The 19761-nt window shown below is 32.9% G+C and overlaps 1 protein-coding gene across 2 annotated transcripts; it reads left to right on the forward strand.

Annotated features, from left to right (window-relative positions):
- The first annotated feature begins 9573 nt into the window (after window positions 1–9573).
- On the forward strand, window positions 9574–18642 carry LOC148614656 (uncharacterized). Of its 2 annotated transcripts, none has more exons than XM_088588919.1 (12): window positions 9574–9641; window positions 11010–11199; window positions 11411–11612; window positions 12075–12245; window positions 12670–12854; window positions 13074–13233; window positions 13618–13729; window positions 14097–14247; window positions 14807–14963; window positions 17003–17168; window positions 17751–17941; window positions 18423–18642. In XM_088588919.1, the coding sequence occupies exons 2-12, from the start codon at window positions 11023–11025 to the stop codon at window positions 18461–18463; spliced, it is 1713 nt and encodes a 570-aa protein (XP_088445045.1). In that variant the 5' UTR covers window positions 9574–9641; window positions 11010–11022; the 3' UTR covers window positions 18464–18642. The 2 variants fall into 2 exon arrangements, with proteins under 2 accessions (XP_088445045.1, XP_088445046.1); XM_088588920.1 differs by lacking the exon at window positions 9574–9641 and adding an exon at window positions 10467–10490.
- The last annotated feature ends 1119 nt before the right edge of the window (window positions 18643–19761 follow it).

Here is a 19761-nt window from a genome sequence, read left to right on the forward strand (position 1 = left end):
TTTTTGACGATATAAATTTATCGACTTAAACTCAATAACTATCAAACCATAACATTAGCTAGGTCTAGACAGGGGTGATTATTTCCAATTAATAAACAAACAAAGAATGACAAACTTAAATATGGAACATACAACAGTTAAAGGTGATGTAGGTAAAGGTTGATAGGCGAAATTTAAAATCTGATGTAAAATTCAATGGAATAGTGGTTTGTTTTGCACACAGCGCGTTAATGAACGAGTTATAAATATATTACCAAATATTAACGACTCACTATGAGGCTTTTTTTCAAGCTTAAAACTAGCAAATAAAATAAAAAAATAATTGTCTTCTGATATTAGGTTAATGTTATTATCTAAGTAAAACATGATTTATATAATATATTCTTGTACTGGTATATATATTCTCGGAGCCCTCGATATAAATAACCATCGCCTTTTATAAAATTCAATTCCAATTTACAGTTACAACTAGACCTTAACAAATAAGCGAAATATCAACGGGTACTAAAATTGTACCTTTTGAAACCCAAGCGACCGTTAAATCTTGTAAAATGAAAAGGCAACAAAAAATTCTGGTATAAAGAAGATAACAGTGACTCAAAATCAGACAAATGTTTTCGCATTGTGTGTGCAGGATAGAACTTTTTTTTTAAAACATTGATGGACATTTTAAAGTAACCTCTTCTTAAGAGACTATTTAAAAGTTAGTGTACTCCCATATTTGCATTACTTGTTTTATTTATCGATTTCAATGTCTTTATTGTACTCCCATATTTGCATTACTTGTTTTATTTATCGATTTCAATGTCTTTATCTATATTTTTCAAATATTAGGTCAAATCATTACTTTTCAGATCATTAGAATTAAAACAAAGTATAAATTTCTCGCTTCTGACAAATGGAAAGATAATGAAATCTTGCGCAATTCCTAACCATCTCCCTTAGAAAATAGGGGTTTTTCAAATTTGAGCATCTTCTATAGGACATAAATGTATTTGTTTGTTGTAAGCGCTGTGCGTAAATAGTAATTTTCTACGCCAACGATATTTTGAATTTAAGTCGAAAAGATTAGATTTAGACATACTAGACCGCCCATGTGTATTAGCTTATCTTTCAATTGTACTAAAAGAGTAATCAAGGGATTCAAGGTTAGAGCGGTAATCAAAAGAATGTAATCCAGGGACAAAGACCAGACATGGAAAACAGACATACACAACAAAGAACACGAAGTAACTAAAATCATACATACAAAGTAACAAAAGCAAATGAGCAACTCGGACTCCACTGGGAGCATAGACCAGGTGCACCGGTAGGATGAGCGTCCTCTGCTTTTCTAGAAACATCCGCCGAGTTGCTAATAAAAAGTCAAGTCCGGGGTAGACAAACGAGGAAAGGAAAACTATGACCCGTTGAATTAATCAGTTTTCTTGGTGCAGATGGATACACCATAACGATCCACGAGTTCATGATGGCGAAAATAAAACTTTTTAGTGATGATTAAAAAATTGTAGCAACATAACCCTGTTCCAGAAGCCTATATGTTAAAGCTCTAGAGCGATACAAAAAATCTGCGTAGTTTCGGCAAGCTCTGGCATAATGTACAAGTTGTGATATGGACACTCCATACGCAGGTGCTGAAGGGATGTTGCCACAGATGAAAGAAAATTGACAATTCTGAATGAAAAGTCATCACGTTTGTCGTAATGTTAGTCTGTAGTTTTTCTTTGCCATTGGTTTCTAAGTGTAGGTCAAGATATGAGGCTGACTTCACAGTGTCTGTAGTATCCTTTATCTCAAGTTCCTTGGGGTAGATGCGATGTATCAAATCCCCGAAATTAGGATCGTTTAAGGATAGTACGTCATCTATATAGCGAAAACTCAGATTAAAGGATATAGCCAAACGATATTCTTTCTTTCGGCTCAGATCAGCTGTAAAGTCAGCCTCAAAAGAATAAAGGAATAGGTCAGCAATTAAAGGAGCACAATTTATTACCACCGACCGTTTGTTGAAAAACATGCTCACCGCACTGGGCAAATATGTTGTCGATTATAAATTCCACTGTATATTTGAGAGATGATTTTGAATTATTTCTTACAAAGTATCAGGAATCTCTACCAAGAACTATACATTTGTATCTAGGTTTACCAGCTTTTTTAAAAAAAAAAAAACAATGATGTATAATGTTTTAAGTCAGGATTTTAACTGAGTATGAGGAATAGAAGTATACAGTGTTGAAAAATCATAGGTTTTAATGCTATTATTTTCAAATAATAGACTTGAACTGATTGTCTCCAAAAGATCCAAAAGAATTTTTCAGGACCCACATTGAATTAATACCACTACGGGAGTAACAAGTGTTGTAGTAGGACTGCAGACCCTCTTTGACAGTTGTGAGTATAGAAGTTAAAAGTTTTGAAAGAGGTTTGGTGGTACGTTTTGCAGATCCAGCTATGTAACGTTGTTTGTATGGATTCTTGTGGAGTTTAGGAATCCAGTACATAGACGGTAAATCACAATCATCGTCCTTGGTAGAGAGACCAAAAGATGATAGCACAGATTTATGGTTTTCCACAATCTCTTCTTTGGAGAGTGTGATAGCAGTATAGGTCTTATCACTGCTTTTATTTTCTACGTCTACTTCTGATAATAAACATTGGATGTAAAACGTTTTGCAGACAAAACCAATGTTGTTTTCGGCTTTGTCTGCTGGTATAACAACATATTTGTTATGTATAGTAGACAATGTTTTTGCTACATCGGGGTCTGATGTAGCTTTGGCACTCATTGACCTACTTAATACTTTCATTCGTTTCAAAATTAAAGACCTCACGGCCTTTAACCACTCTGACAGTGAATCAATGTCTTCTTGTTCTCGTTTTATCCATTTTCTTGCATAGTCTTCCGGGGCATTCATAAGTTATGATTCCAATTCATGGAGCGCGGTTCACGGTACTTGGGACCTTTAGAAAGGATATTACGCAGAGATTCGTTTTCGATGATGGTTTAATCTCCCGTAACGACGTTACCAGAAGGACCATATTTAAATGGAGATTTTTTGCAAGAACAGTCAGGTGGTTTAGCCTTGAAGTCCTGAATGTCGAGGTTCTGCAATAGCCTTTTATAATTGAAAATTTTAAATGGGTGAAGTATAGGAATATGAAATAACTGGTATGGATTTGTCTTGAAATATGGGGGAATTATGTTGGTAACGTGTTTGTGATGGAGGATATCAGCCAGATTGCATCTATGCCTTTGTTGAAAAACGGTACTGGAAGAAATGATCGTTTTTCTTCATCTTGACTTTTCAGACAAACTGGTTTAAAGAGTCTGTGGAAACCAATATCCAAAATGATGGCCTGAGGTCTGTATAATGATGAGGTAGGGTCTGAAACAGGAGTGTCAAGACTTGTTTTGTAAAGGGAGTGTAGTAGATTGAGAGGTTTGGTTCTAATGTGATGAAGTCCAAGAGGTTTTTGTATGAAAGGAAGGAGGCCATCTATAGAGACATCTAACTGAGGTGACGTATAGTGGCAATGGCCATGACTTTCCCATCTTGGATTTTTGTCAAATAAATTCATCACATTTATGCTATTGTTATATTGGCTTCAAAGGTTTCCTATACTTTTGATGTTATAATTGTATCCGTAAGGTATTGCAGCACCTAGTCTGCATATCAAGCACTCCTCTCTTTCCCTACGATAGTTTTACTTAGAACGGGACTGTTCTTAGGATGGTAATTTTTTTCTAAAATACGAATTTTCATAGAGAGAATTGAATGATCGTGTTGATTAAACTGTTGATAAACTGTCGGGAATTTGGTGGTGTTAATTCCTGAAAGATGACCGCACATTCTTTTCTTTAATCGTTTTTGTGTTTCTCCGACATATACTAAACCACATAAGTTAAATTCTAATCTATAGATTACGTTTGTTGATTTGCAACTTAATTCATCGTGATCTCTTGTATGGAAGATTTTGTTTGTAAGGGAACTGGAGAAGTAAGAGTCGGTTATAAGAACGTTGCATGTTTTGAAATTTTGATATGGTACAATGTGGTTCGTCATCGTTGTAGTCAAATGTATCATTAAAGTGAAGGAACATAGTTTGATTACTTTGAAATAGTCAAAATTTTTGTACTGGAATAAATGGTCTGCAGACTGAACGTGTGATTGGGTACTTTTTGTTAAATTGGTCGGGGCACTTTCCATACCACGTGTGAGCGTGCTAAGATTCCAATCTCGGGACACCATATTCTTACAAGACAACAGTGTGTCCGATCTGCTGTCAGGTTCGGACCTTTTTATACTTTACAGATACTATAATTCTTGTTTTAACTATGGTATTTGGTCTTCCCAGATTAATGTTATAAACTTAAGTTTTTATATGCCCTTAAAGGCGTATAGAATGTTAGTTTTACTTCACGTGGTACATGAGAATAGTTTTGTATTATTTAGCAGATGGTTGTCCCAAAACATTGCCATTCTACATTTGAAACAGATATGTAATGGAAAACGACATAATTCTCCATAAATCATATATTAAGCATTAAAGTAGTATTTCTAACTCTTGAAACTTTCTTACAAAATTGTTAACCTTTTCTTTCAATGTCATCCGCATAGAGCAGTATTGGATTGATCAATTATTCAAAATTTTAAGCTGTAAATTATTTGGTATTCATATTTTTTTTCATAGAAAGCATGAAGGGCTTTTTGGCATTTATCACAATTAGAATGTCTCTTTGACACACACCCGGATAGAGATGAAGTTGTTCAGTAGAAAGACTGGCATTCCTTTTGTTTTATTTTGTATTTGAAAAATTTACTGCGAGAATTTAATCACAATGGGATAAATAAAGCCCTGGAATGTATATGAATAAACTACAATTGATTTTGTTTCAAGCAAGGTAACTCAAAAGAAGAAAAAAATAGAAATGAAATTATCGAATAACATAAATCTTTATGTTAAGTATTAATGTGCAAAGCAAACTTTAAAGCAGGGAACGAACAAAAATAAAGCATTGTGCTTCTGTTTCGTTCTTTGTCTATGGTATGTATTTAAATGTAACACGAAATAATGTATTTTTGGCTATTTACTATTTAGACATCGCCATCAAAAGTAAAGTAAATTTTTAATCCATAACATTTAAACTATAGAAATGAATATAATATTATTAAACAGAGCACAATATCAACACAAATTAAAAACAAAATTCGACGATATATTTTATATCTAAAATATATTAGATACTTTATTATTTGAGGTTTACACCATATAGGTATATTAAAAGCTTAAAAACAAACAAACATTTGCTACACTCTTCGAACTATCCATTTACTACACAAATGAAACTATCTCTAATATTTTTCTTTTTTTATTGAAAATCAGCATTATCGTTATTGACATCTTGTATATCTTAACACATTTTTAACGCAGCAGTTTAGTGAAACAATTGGAAAATGTTCATATATCAGCATAACAGTTTCACAATTTAAAAAAAACAACAAAATATCAGTTTTTTTTTTCTATAACTTCGTATAATATTTGTTCACCATGTTGAATTCCCCTTCTCTAAATATAGGATATCACGGTACTTACTTTATCCACTACTTAAATCATATTTGTACTTGTACTTTTTCTACCCTTTTAAACTACAATGAATCACGTCACTGAACATATTAGCACCACAAAAATATAGTTGTGATCTGTTGCAATGCTGTTTCAGATAATAATAATAATAATAATTAAAAAAAAAATAAATAAACGGGTGAATGGAAGTGATTCTGAGAAATACAAGCCATTTATAGCGATCCGTAATAGCATTTTACAAAGCAATAGATACAAGCACGATCTTAGTTTAAACACATCTTATTTCAAAGAATACGTCAATATTATACATGATATGACAGTGTAGTAAATAAGCACAAGGATTCGGAAACAAGCCATATAGCTTATGCTAATCCGTCTCCAAATAAAGGACAAAATACATCTCAATACATTCAGAAGCATGCTCTGGAATTTTTACAAATACATGTACTATATGTATAATGAAGTTGGAAAGGGTTAACTTTTTGGGGAAATATTAATAACAGAAAGAAAATTAATTATAAAGAAGAAAAAAAAAATAGAAATAATAAAAAAATAATAAAAATAAAAGAATATATATTTGTAAAGTAGATGAAATGTACTCAAAAGATAGCATGTATACAAATTATATTTTTAAGCGTTTACAAATCGTTTACTCTTTATAATATAGGATTGCACCTTCACAAAAAGTTCAGTATTTTGATCTGTTGGTAGAGCATTCGACCCATTTAGGAGAATATCAATGTCAAACTGAAAATTCAAAGTGTGAATAGTGGTACGTCGTAAATCAGAATAAATATTGAAGAAATGGCTGTTTGACTCAATTTGTCGCAAACACAGTTTGGGCCACCCACAAGATTACGCCTGAACAGGTGTTCGTTGAGTGAACCACTGTTCATTCGTAACCCGGTGTGCAATACCTGACATAGCCTGCTTCCAATATTATGATATAATGGCCGTCGGCGTTCGTTCGAAACATATAAACGCGCTTTGAAGATATGTAATGATCTGGAATTGCGCGTTTCGATCGGAAGGTTATTCCACATCCACAATCGAATAATGGACGGCAGGAAATAGTTCGAATACAAGGATGTCCTTGTTCGTATCTCTGATATGTCATTGGATTGACGGGTAGAATGGTTATGGATATTAGCCCGCGCGTCTGGTACAAGGGTACTCAAATATTCGGGTGTGTCACCATTTATCATCATGTAAAACATCACAAGCTTGTGCTTTCGCCTTCTATTCGCGAGCTTTTCCTCTCCGGTTTCTCGATATAGGCCGTCTAACGATGTTAATTTTATACCACCAGTTACGATACGCATTGCTTGTATCTGAACACCTTCGATCTTGTTAAACAAAATCTGTAACCCGTTGTCCCAAATTACATCTCCGTATTCTAGAATTGGTCTGATAAATGATGCGTACATCTTTTCCGAAGTAAAACGGTCGAGAACCAAACGTACAAACCGAAGTACATTGATCCTCAAATACGCCCTTTTAACAATATAATCAATATGATCGTGCCATGAACCATCGTCCGAAAAATAAACCCCTAAATGCTTGTGATTGAAGACCTCTTTAAGATCGAAATCATTCATTTGTAGAGCAGGATGTACCTGTCTGACATGTTTACGTGATACTAACATCGCTTCCGTCGTTTGAGGATTAAACGGTGCAAGACATCGTGAAGCCCACTGGTGGAATTTTTCAATATCTCTATTCAATGCCAGTGCCACGTCGTCAGGAATCTCCACTATAACGTAAAGACTAGTGTCATCGGCAAATAATTTAATATAAGCATCAATGTCATCAACGATATCGTTTATGAAAATGAGAAATAATAAAGGCCAAGTATAGATCCTTGCGGAACCCCAGCTCTCACTGGTTTCCAACCAGGAAAACCGCCGTTTAAAACAACGCGTTGTAGTCGATCCGATAAGTAACTACGAAACCATAGTAACAGGCGTACGTTTAGTCCATACTGTTGTAGCTTACATAATAATCCATTATGCCAAACACGATCAAATGCCTTAGATATGTCACAAAAGACGACACCAACTTCCTTACCGTGATTTAAGGCTTGCCCAAACGAATTAGAAATGTCAATTAACTGATTCACAGACGAATCGCCATGCGTAAACCCAGATTGGTGCTGAGTGATGGTCTAATTTTCTCTCAGGTAAAAATTTACATGGTTGTATACGCAACGTTCCATACATTTTGATATGATACTGAGTAAAGAAATAGGCCGATAATTTCTAACCTCTCGCACGTTCCAGTTTTTGAAAACTGGCGTTAAGTTAGCTCTCTTCCACATACTGGGAAAGAACGACTTCGAGAGCGATAAGTTGAAAAGTCTACATAATGGACCTTTCAATTCGGAAACGCGGTCTTTTAAAGTATCGACTGACAAGGTCGGGGCCAGATGCCTTACCAGTATTAAGGTTTTTGAGTACCTCTTCTATCTTGGATTCAATAATAACGATTTCGGTAAGCTCGTTATCACAAATGACGTTAGAGTCATTCAGTTCAGTTTGAAGAAAAAAACAATTCGTTAAATTCGCCCGCTTTTGCCGTCTTGTTAAAAATCTTTCGCTCAGTATAATGTGCAATACTTTGAACATTGACTAATGTACACTATTTGGAAGCATTTATAGTATTTCCAATTTGAGTCATGTCTAAAAATATTTAGAAATCGAAATGTACTGCGAAGAAATTATAGTTTATTGTGTGAAATACGGGGCGCTGAATAGGACTTGATCTTTTTGTAATCAAAATCAATTTTGTGTACACAAAATTAAATTGAATTCTGTTACAACAAAATCATTTTTGTCGTAGAAAACTAAGATATACAGACTTATTTTATGATCACTTCAATTTTGTGATGACAAAATGACAGAATCGAAACTAAACTAACTGGCATACAAAATTGACCTTTGTTACCTTATATTTAAATTAGGTTTGAAAAGTTTGTGATACAAAAATGAATTTGTTCATGACAAAGTAACTTTTGTCCATTGGAAGATTACTTTGTATGAAAAAAAAAAATTAAATTCGTAGTATGTTATAAATTATGTTAATCTGAAATCATTTTTGTTGAACAAAACTCACTTTTGTCTGTATTGAATTTTTGAGTACAAAACCACAAGAGCCCAACTCGGCGCCCCGTATGAAAAAACATTTTCACAAAAATACGACTTAAAGAATAGAAAAATATTAAAATAAATTTGCAAACTGAAAGAGTTAAATTTGATTATGATAAGACGTCTTATTGAGTGGATCTCTGTGAGCTAAATATGTTATCTTGATAAATATGTCAATTATCATATGATTGTTATATGAATGAAATAATATATTGTTATAATATAGGACACATTTGGCTGCTTATGAATGTTTAGTATTGATTACATAATTTGAGAGGCGTACTTCTAAACATCACTGACTGCCCCGAGTCTCCGTTTGTTTACAACCTCTCTTGTCGCGTCGTCAATGGTGATTGGAACATTACTAAAATGACAATTTAAAAAAAATGATATATCATGCCCCGGAGAAACCACAACAAGAAAACTGCTACCATAATTTTAAAATCATTATGGACAAAGTTGACGATTATGAAAAGGCATGGATAAATGACAAAAAGGAACAAGAAACAGAACTTGACTGAGTGTTTTATTGGGTAAAAAAGTTTGGTCCTTAGAACAATGTCATATTTATTACCTCAAACTTATGATATGTTAAATCTTTATACTACTAATCCAAATACTCAATTTAAACCCATTCAAACATAGGTACATATCTATACGGCCGATAAGTATAAGGTATATTTCTTGATAAATAATAAACTTGACAAATCATTGGACATTAATTTTTGAAACGCGAGGGCAAATAAAATATTTTTTAAATTTTTACAGACACAAAAGTAGATTTTAGATGTCAACTATAACATTGCTTTCATAATGTAAAACATGGGGTCATATACTAGGTCCGATAGTCTAGAATTCGGTCACTGATGTCAAGAGTCAAAGATAAGAAAAATTAGTCTAGTGAAACTTAAGGTAAGAATAGTATGTGTTAACCTTTATTTTTAAATATATGAAAAACTGAATTCAAATTATTGATTTCGTTATTATATGATTTTTTAAAACAGTGTTCTATTATTTTATTACAATACATATCAATGTTGTATATTTTACAGCAGATTGAGTAATTATTACACTCGATGAATGTATTTAACTTTAAATCGTCTTTACAAGTTGTTATAAACGCACAAAACATGCAACTACCTGGATGTGAGCCATGAAAAAGAATCCATATATTTTGGTATTTATGAATCATTAATAGGGGTAAATGAAAAGTTTTATTTGGTAGAAAAAAAAAGTGCAATTAAGAGATTTCAAATTGGGAGTATTTCGATTTTCTTGAAAAGTATTTGTATTTTCCTAAATGATATTGATAGTATTTTACATAATAGTGTGTGTATTGTTAGAAAGAAAGAACAAGTTTGAAAAATATTGACGAAGCTTGCATTTTAAAATGAGGATGTATTTATGAAGAATGACCATTTTCATATGGTGATACATGTAAGAAATGAAGAATATTAAAAAAATCAACAAAGAAACAAGCACACAAAACAAACAAACAATCAATCAAATAAAATTAAATTAGAAAAAAATAAAAATAAAAATAAAAAATAAAAAATAAAAAAAAACTTTGAACAGTGACGTTTCAGTGTCATAACATATTTTGTTGATTAAGAGTTTTAAAAATTTGTGTTGACATTTAATTTTCGGATTAATTTTTTTGTAATTTTTTTGCCATGATGGAGGGACCCGAACACGCGATCAAGATCACTTTTTCTCGCTTTACATTAATGAACTCTCAAAGTTTGCACCCAGAAGATTTTGGTATGCATACTATTTGACATAATATATTCATTCTGAAATGAGTTATACGAATACAACAGTTACAAACAATCATCTACGTGATTAGATCATATTGTATGATTACTATCGATCTTAAGTATTATTTTGACTCCTTTAGTTAATAAACTGACATAACTTAGCTTACACACTATTTATGCGATACTCTCTCCAGCAACCAAAATTACTAAACCCAATAAGATCTGATTTCATAACATTTAACCTACACATTCGGCAAATTAGAACAAAAACAAGTAATACCGAAAAAGGGCAAGAAACCAAGTATAATATAAGAAACATAATTGCAATGAACAGACAGAAAAGAATTTGATTATTGATATGGTAGTTAAGGTTTTTAAAATTGAAAGAAACGTCATTCAGCAAGCGAAACAAAATGTTTGTTTATCTCAAAGCAATATTGCACATATGCTGATGAATTGTTGCGCAGTATTATGTAGGCCTGCCTAAATGTTCGTAATCGTAACACTGCATTTTATTCTTTAGATTGAGCTACGAAATGTTTCTCATACTTTTACTTCTTCCGGTTATGTCACGAGGCGACATGACAACAACCTTGACCAATGTTGATGACTGGGGAGGACGAATGCAAGGTCACTTTAGGTTTCATATAACAGAAGATCTAAATGGTTGGGAGTGTTTTATCACATTCTCTCAACCTGTAAAGTCCATGACGGTATATTTTTCTTCTTTCTATTTTAGATATTTTAAAGACTTTTATTCTTTTCTAGAGCATAGTCGAACACGTACTAATATCAACAACTAAATATAGTTTGATTGAACTGAACAAGTATATATACCATTTCATGTATTTTATTTATTGGAAAGTTTTAGATTACACATTAAAAAATTTCACGAAATCTTTTATTATTGTATGTTTTCACCAGCAATGGATGGGTGATGAAATCGAACACACAAGTGACAATACAGGTCATACCCTGGTCAACCGTCGCCATACTGCTGTACAGAAAATAGGGGATACCTTGGACATAACTGTACAGATAGAATATAGTGGTACTAAACCAACAGCTACAGCAGTGCTAAAAAATCTTGGAATCGATACATTTACGGTTCCTCCATTACCAAATAGTAGGTACTTTACAATAGAATTCTAGACATTTCTATCATAAGCTATCATCTATCTGAAACGGTTAAGTCTTATATATGGAGTAGCTGACTGCACATTTCTTTGAGTGCATAAACAACACGCATACTTTTTATTTAAAAAGACAAATGATTTACGCAACGATCAGTAAATATATATATAGCAGTACGAGTTCGAGTCCCGCGGAGGGAACGACCAAAAATTTGCATCGCAAATTTGACAGTTCTAACATTGTTGGGAATTTTTCAGACCTTTCTATACGTATATATATCATCCCTGTATTAATTTGATCCGATGGAGCAGTGTAGCAAATAGAGTCGTCACATTCTGAGACAAATGTACAAAAATAATTGTTCCGACAAGATATCCGTCGGACCACGTGTACAACAGACCGAAACTAGCAGTATTTGTATAAAATTGGTATTATCAACCTTACAAATTTATAGACGACGGAACAAAGTACAACTACGACGAAGTTCTTGAGAAGTCTATTTTGTTCTATGCCGCACAGCGATCTGGTAAACTTCCGGCTGATAACCCAATTCCATGGCGTGGTGATTCTGCCTTACATGACCAGGGAAATAATGGGGAAGACCTAACAGGTGGATGGTATGATGGTAGGTTGCCTTATCATATTGGAATGAACATTGAAAACATCGTTCCTTTGGAAACTAAAAATTAATCGTAGATTTGCAATCGTGACTCTTAGCAATGGTACTTCACATTATGGATGTATTGATGATGATGTTTTGAAATACTATCACTTTATGTATATTTTCTAATCCTTCTTAACTTTGCAAACGGAAGAGATATTTCATATTTCTAATTCATAATTGTAAAGATTAATCAATTACACGCACTTTGTTGCTAGATTAATTACATGTATATAAATTTAACAGTAGAATCAGCATTTCTTTTTGCAAGCGATATCTAACTATGGTAAGATGGTGACTTTTACGTACATAAGAATACGTGTTTGGATAAAGACTTGCAACACACAGTTCGGAGAATTGTTACCTTTATTTTTCATTTATTCATTAGCTGGAGATAATGTAAAGTTTGGGTTCCCAATGTCAGCAACTGTAACTATTTTGGCATGGGGTTTGTTACAGTATAAAGATGCCTATATCGCTAGCGAGGAACTAGGGGAGATGTACGATTGTATCAGGTGGCCGCTTGTGTGGTTGCTGAAATGTCATACCGGGGAAAACGAACTCTATGTCCAGGTTAATGTTATTTTTTTCCCAAAGAAATTAGAAATTATGTTCTTTTTATCAAAGAGCTAAGACCTTTTCAAGTATTTTTGAGCAGTTGTTATCAGCAAGTTGATAAATTTGTGCAATGATACACTAATTAATCTCAAAATCAAGACGTATCTGATTAAACACAATATACGGCATGCAAATCAATTTGAGCGTTACATGAACAGTTCAATGTGCTTATAGGTAGGGGACGGTGGAAAGGATCATTCCTTCTGGGGTCGACCAGAAGATATGACCATGGACAGACCTGCCTTCAAAATAACCGAAAGCAAACCTGGAAGTGACGTAGCTGCTGAATATGCAGCTGCAATGGCGGTTGGTTCAATGGTATTTAAAGAAAAAGGTTTGTCATATCTAAGTAATGTATTGATATTAAGGTTTATCTGAATTTGATATGTGAAAATCGTTCCCTTTATCAGACGCCTTCATTTTATATTAAAACCTACAAACGAAAATAAACTAGGAACTCGATTTGAGTTTTGACACATAAGGTGATTGAACTCATATGTCAAAAATTGGAAGTAGAAATGGCGTCTTTAAATTTTTCCTTGGTAGAAATCCCCTTTATGATCAAGAAAGACTCCTTAGAGAAGCAATATTTTGATTTCAAAATACTATTTTTCCGCAAATAGAGGTTGAGGCTTCTGACTTAGTGTATTTCGTTTGTTATTTAAATGTAATTACCTTAAAAGAAAGGACTTCATATTTAGAGTATACATCATTTCAGATCCAGCTTTTGCTGCAAAACTATTAACTCATGCAAAACAGTTGTATAAGTTTGCCAAAACTTTCAAAGGCATTTACAGTACAAGCGTTCCACAAGCAGCAGCATATTACAGGTAACCAGATATTGACGCTTATGGAATTATCTTCTTGTTTTCATTATCTACAGGTTTTTGTGTATTTTATTTTATTCGATGTTCTGGTCATGAAATCGGATTTTGACATACTTGAATTGCCCTAATGTTCAAGCTTTGATTTTTGTCGATATCTTCAAAGTTGGGAAAGATATTAATTTGCCTTAAAACAAATTTTAAAACCACTGATTATTTGGCAAGGGGTAACCACTTCTATGAAAGTGTAACAAATACATTTTCAAAATGTATTCTGCACACAAATTGTACACAATTAAATCTGAAATAACTGTGGAACTTCTAGTTTTGGCCAAGGTAGTAGGTAAAAACACATTTGCTACATTTTTATCAGATCTGTTGTATATGAAGACGAGTTGTCATGGGGAGCAGCCTGGTTGTACAAGGCTACAAATGACAATCAGTACTTGGCAGATGCAGAGCAATATTATCAACCCGGGGCAGCGTGGGGCCAGTCTTGGGACGACAAAAACACTGGAAATATGGTTATTATATAACCCGTTAACGTATACCTTATTTTATTTGAAACCCGATTTACTGAAATATCGATGAATTAAATATCGGTATCAGCCAATTATTCCAAAATTACTTTTAAACATAGTGTCTTTTCATGTCAAATTGATGTGAACCGCATATATTTGCACAAGTCAATTTGCTTTGGTTTAGGCGATTTAAAATACACCTGTATATGCATACAATATATCCATATTGCAAATTTCTATATGCTGTACATGTGTTTTAATGGGTTATCTCTCATCAGCATCATTAGAAACCAATTCATAGGAAGATCTAATTCCACAATTCAATTTAATTGCATATAATGATAAACGAATCTATTGTTGTAGTAAGGGGCTCACACAGGTTTATGATATACTCAAATAATGTTTAGTGTGGATATTTTTTTATTTTACTTATTTGTACAATCAGGCTATTAAAAGTATCATTGCATTACAAAACATTAAGTTATCATGGTGTTAGTAGTACTGCAAAGCATTTATATGTTACTTAGAGTTTCTCTTTAAGAAAATTTCAATAACATTACAGATCTTATTATACAATATTACAAAAGACACGAAATATCTGCAAGATTTGGAACAAACCTTTAAAAACTGGATGCCGGGGGGCTCCGGAGCAGATGCTGTTCCATACACACCAAAAGGTCTGGCTTTTAGGCTTCAGTGGGGATCTTTGAGATATGCATGTAAGTTTAACAAATGATTGTGCGTAGAGTTTAGTGTGAATAAGCCATCATACAAAAATAAGTTTGTGAACGATTACAATAAAAGAAGAAGGAATATTGAGGTAGAAATTACGTTTTTATCCACAGTTCGTGTTTAAATTTTTTTATCATTTTGTACAAACTGAAGCGACTTTTAAGCCAAATATCCAGGAAAGAGCAGATTTATTTCGGCCTGCAGCAACTGACTTTTCTTTAGATTGAGTGATGAAAATATTGCTTAATGAACTAAAACAATGTATAATAATTTTGGAATTACCAAAGGTGGAGTAGTGATTTATTTTTGCTCATTTTCTATGTGTTTGGCAATTATATTAAAAAATATGAGAGATGGGTAATCCATTTCAATGGGCAAAGGAGTAAAATGGTTCTCAGAAACAAATATAAGAAGTCGATCTTTGTCGTCGAGGAGGGAAAAATGGTCATTCTTGTTTATTTGTTATTTGCATCTAAACCATCATTTTGGAATGTTTATGTTGTCCTGCAACTCATTTCAAGAGAATCAACTTCATGAACAATCCTAAAAAAAGTGAGAAGAATCTTAATTATGAGTGTATCGTTGCTGGTCATCTCACTATAGTAAGTGGGCTGAGATAACCCCCGTGCACGTGCACCCCCCCAACTCATAAACCAAAATATGATTTTCAGATATCCTTAAACCTCCCATTTACGAATCTTTTTGTTGCAAAAAAGTAATAATAATAAAAAAATAAAATAAAATAATAAAAAAAAATAAATAAATAAACTGAAGCATTTTTGTATTTTTGGCTACTTTTATACCTCGTTGAGGCAAAAATCTGTTTTTAAAGTTTTTTTTTATTCTACGAACTTCTGCTTTCTACAGAACGATTTGAACTGACATACGTCTGCATCATCATGTAGCCCAATGTCTCAGCTTTACAATGGTACCAAGAAAGTTGGACACTAAGGATTTTGCGTCAAAATGTTAAAGATACTACTCCTACCTCTAGAAAACTGGTCTCAGTATCAAACACAATTCTCATTTACAGCATACTGACACCGTAGAACTCATATTTTAGGCATTCATAATTAGTATTTTTAACATTTTTTTCTGAAATTAATTCTTTACATTAGGGTTTTTCCGTGATTTATTTATGTAGGAAATTTAATTATCTATCGAATGATACCAAAAAATTCAGACGTTTTATTTGAGAAATAACTTGTAGAGTCGACGTTTTGTGACTTTTGACAGAAAAATAAAAAATCCCATTTTTCGCATTTTTTGATAGATTCCGACTACGAAAATCACCAACATTCATCAAAAGAACCCCAGAAGTATAAATTGTGATAATAATAAATAGAAAATACCAAAAAGCCATTTTTACTGAAACATAAATACTCTAGGGGTTTTGAAAATATGTCAATTTAAGCGATTTTTCGGCGGGGTATAGGTAGATTTTTTTTATTTTATCACAAAACCCTAAGTGTTACCGCAACTTTCCTAGTACCATTGTAAAGCAAAGACATTGGGCTATACGATGATATCTAAATTTGTTCAGTTTATGACCACATGCTATTCCAGGAAGGTTACGACACTCAAACAATTAAGTAAAAAAATCTTGGCTTTTTTTACCCAGTGGGGTACAAGTATAGGCTTATACTTAAAAATAATCCGGGAATGTTCTTTTGCGACAAATTGATTCGGTAATGAGAGGTATAAAGGTACCTACAAATCACCATGAAGTTGATGGGAGGAGGGGGTGCACGGTGGACCCTCCCACTCCGAGGACTACTAACATGAATCATGGTTAATCATTTAATATAGATGTATTGTTTATTTCTTCTGGTAATGCGCTCTGACTTAATTTGATATATGGCATATTGTGAGTTGTCTTTTATATAGTTTACAACACTTTAAATGGTGTAGGTAAATGCAATTTAATATTTTCAATGCAAAGAATGATGATGTGTTGTATTTATTTAGATGTTTACTTAATCTTGTAGTTTTTATTCAGCATTAATTCAAATGCCTTGTTTTGCAGCTAATATGGCTTTCATGGCACTGCTGGCGGCTGACCTAGGTGTTCATCCAACAGAGTACAGACAATGGGCAAAGAGTCAAATTGGATATGCTCTAGGTGATACAGGCCGAAGCTTCGTGGTGGGCTTCGGAGTGAACCCTCCAACCAGACCCCATCACAGAGCAAGGTACTATTCATTACCTCATTAATGACGAGACTTGGAATAATTAGGTGTTTTAGATGTACAAATAGTAGCCTCTTAAGGTAAAATGTGTTTTCTTGTTTGTTTGACTAAACTTGGTCAATGATTAAATTTTATGGACATAGGTTATAAGGTAAACAAAGGTCAAAGCTTTATCATAATTCATAATGTCCAGATAGAAATACTTGTAGTTTAAAGTACCTATGATTGATTGTAAAACACAAAACAAAAGAATTTGGTTATATCTTACATGTATAATGAACTTGATAAGTAAATTTGGTTTTTAGACCCATTACATATGAAAACTTATTTTTAACAGATCTTTTATTCATTCTTTTAAAAAGGGCTGGAGATACGATAAAAATGTGGACATGCCCCACTTCCGAAAAAAAAAAAAATAAATAAACGAAAAAGAAAATGTTTCTAAAGGTTTTACAAATCGAATTCTAATACATTGTTATCCTAAAATAAATATTTTGAATCCAATAATAAACTGACACATAATAGTGCTATTATCATTATTTCAACAACAAAAATGGAACCAGCATTTTCAAATTGAAATTGTAGCTCATGCCCAATGATGCCCGGTCCTTGCAATGACCTGAACAAGCAGGCTAGTGCACCTAACCCCCATATCCTGTTTGGTGCACTCGTTGGAGGTCCAGGACAGAACGATCAGTACTCAGATGATAGAAATAATTACATTAATAACGAAGTGGCTTGTGACTACAATGCAGGATTTCAGAGCGCGGTCGCAGGTAAAGCATAAATTATTCACATGAATTTAGTTCGCGAAATTTCTTCTTCCATAAAATGACTATTAAATTCGGCAATACCACAAAAAAGATAGATTCTATTATATAAAGTAAGAAATGTAAAAACACTTAAATATACTTTTCACTCATAAGACTACATGAATAAAATGTATTAAGTATATCCCAGCTTTTGGATTTTTATTTACTATTTTATAAATACAAACTGCTACACGTAGTGACTATAACACTTAAGTTGCAGGATAAAAAGCTTCTTCTAAGGCTAAAAAACATTGTTATTATTAATTGACTATAAAGTGACGCACGAACTATGAAATTTGCGTTAACATGTATTGCATTAGATATTATTAAATTTTACTCGTATGTATCTAGTTATTAAAAACCTTGAACAGAATGTGTAAATGCAGTTTCTTTTATTTTGACGTCCATTACGGATATAAGGACACTAATTCGTCATTTTTTTCAGGCTTGAAGTCACTACATGTACGGAACATCATGGACAAGTGAAAATAAAACTTGGCTGTAGCTAAAACAAAGTGGCTTTGTCCTACTACGAAAACAAAACAGTCTTAAAAACTAATTGACTTATTGAACTGGGTTGGGTAATGCCATTGATCTATTTCATACAAGTATCTTAGATATAGTAAAGAAATTACATTAATAAACTAATCACATTTAAGATCAAACTTTTCGTCAAAATGCTCTAAACATTGAGATTGCGTATTAATCGAATATCAAAGAGTTGTAAGAGCCGGAAATAAGTAGACAGTTTTGAGTATACTGACCACATGATCTGATGTGACATTGTTCTAAAAAATGTTGCTTATAATTGTACGGCTTTATTGCATTTTTTATTTTTTTCTTGAGGATAAATATTTCAGAATATTGAGTATGCAGGTGTACAATCTTACTGTTAAGAACGGCAAGCGATATAACATTAATCATGAAAAAGTGCTTTCTACAGTAAAGAATTTTAGTCTTGCACCGTGTGGATATAAACATGTGCGAAGTAGTTTTGTTTTGGTAACATAAACAACGAGAATTCCAGTAGTTTTGTTTCTCGTGCTTGTCAATCTAGATATACCAAAACCATCTCTGTCATATTTGGTATTTTGCTGCTATATTAAGATTGATTTACCTTCCTTTTCTGCGGCCGATTTTGTAACAATGGTGATCCAAAGCCGTTCTAGTCTATATACCACCCCCCTCCCAAAAAAAATATCAATGCAGTTTAAATGCGTCTGCAAACTCCTTTGCTTTAAAACCCAATCGAACATTGAATGTTGGAAACGCAAATAAAGAGTCATCCAGTTTTACGAATTTTAAACATTCTTCAAAGCATTAACGGAGACACTAAAATGTATAAAGCATTTCTTTGAAAAGTAGTACTTGATACTTATATAAATAGCATTATTTTGAAAAAAATCTATAGCATTTTAATAGATTTAATAATCAAAAGATAAATTTATTGGATAGAAAATCTGTTACTGATTAAAAAAGAGGTTAAAACTACGGACCATGTTAGACTATCGTAGGCATTTTAAAAATGATAAATTAAAAAGAATGTCCATGCAAAAAATCAGGCAGTGGGTGACATATGACAAATTTTGTTTTCAATTTTTTTCCACCCATTTCATATCACATTGCACCCTTTCTCAAAGTTGAATGTTAGCTTTGGATTTACTACAACGATAAAAGAGAAATAAATTACAAAGAAAGCATTAAAGATCAATAAAAAAGGGAGATAAATCTTTGATTTGAGCAAGATTTGGTTGCTTTGTTAGGGAATGTTAAAATCGTTTTCT

The sequence above is a fragment of the Perna viridis genome, chromosome 6 (assembly GCF_037379345.1).
Source record: "Perna viridis isolate PV_CMFRI_1.1 ecotype Kerala chromosome 6, ASM3737934v1, whole genome shotgun sequence".
NCBI lineage: Eukaryota > Metazoa > Mollusca > Bivalvia > Mytilida > Mytilidae > Perna > Perna viridis.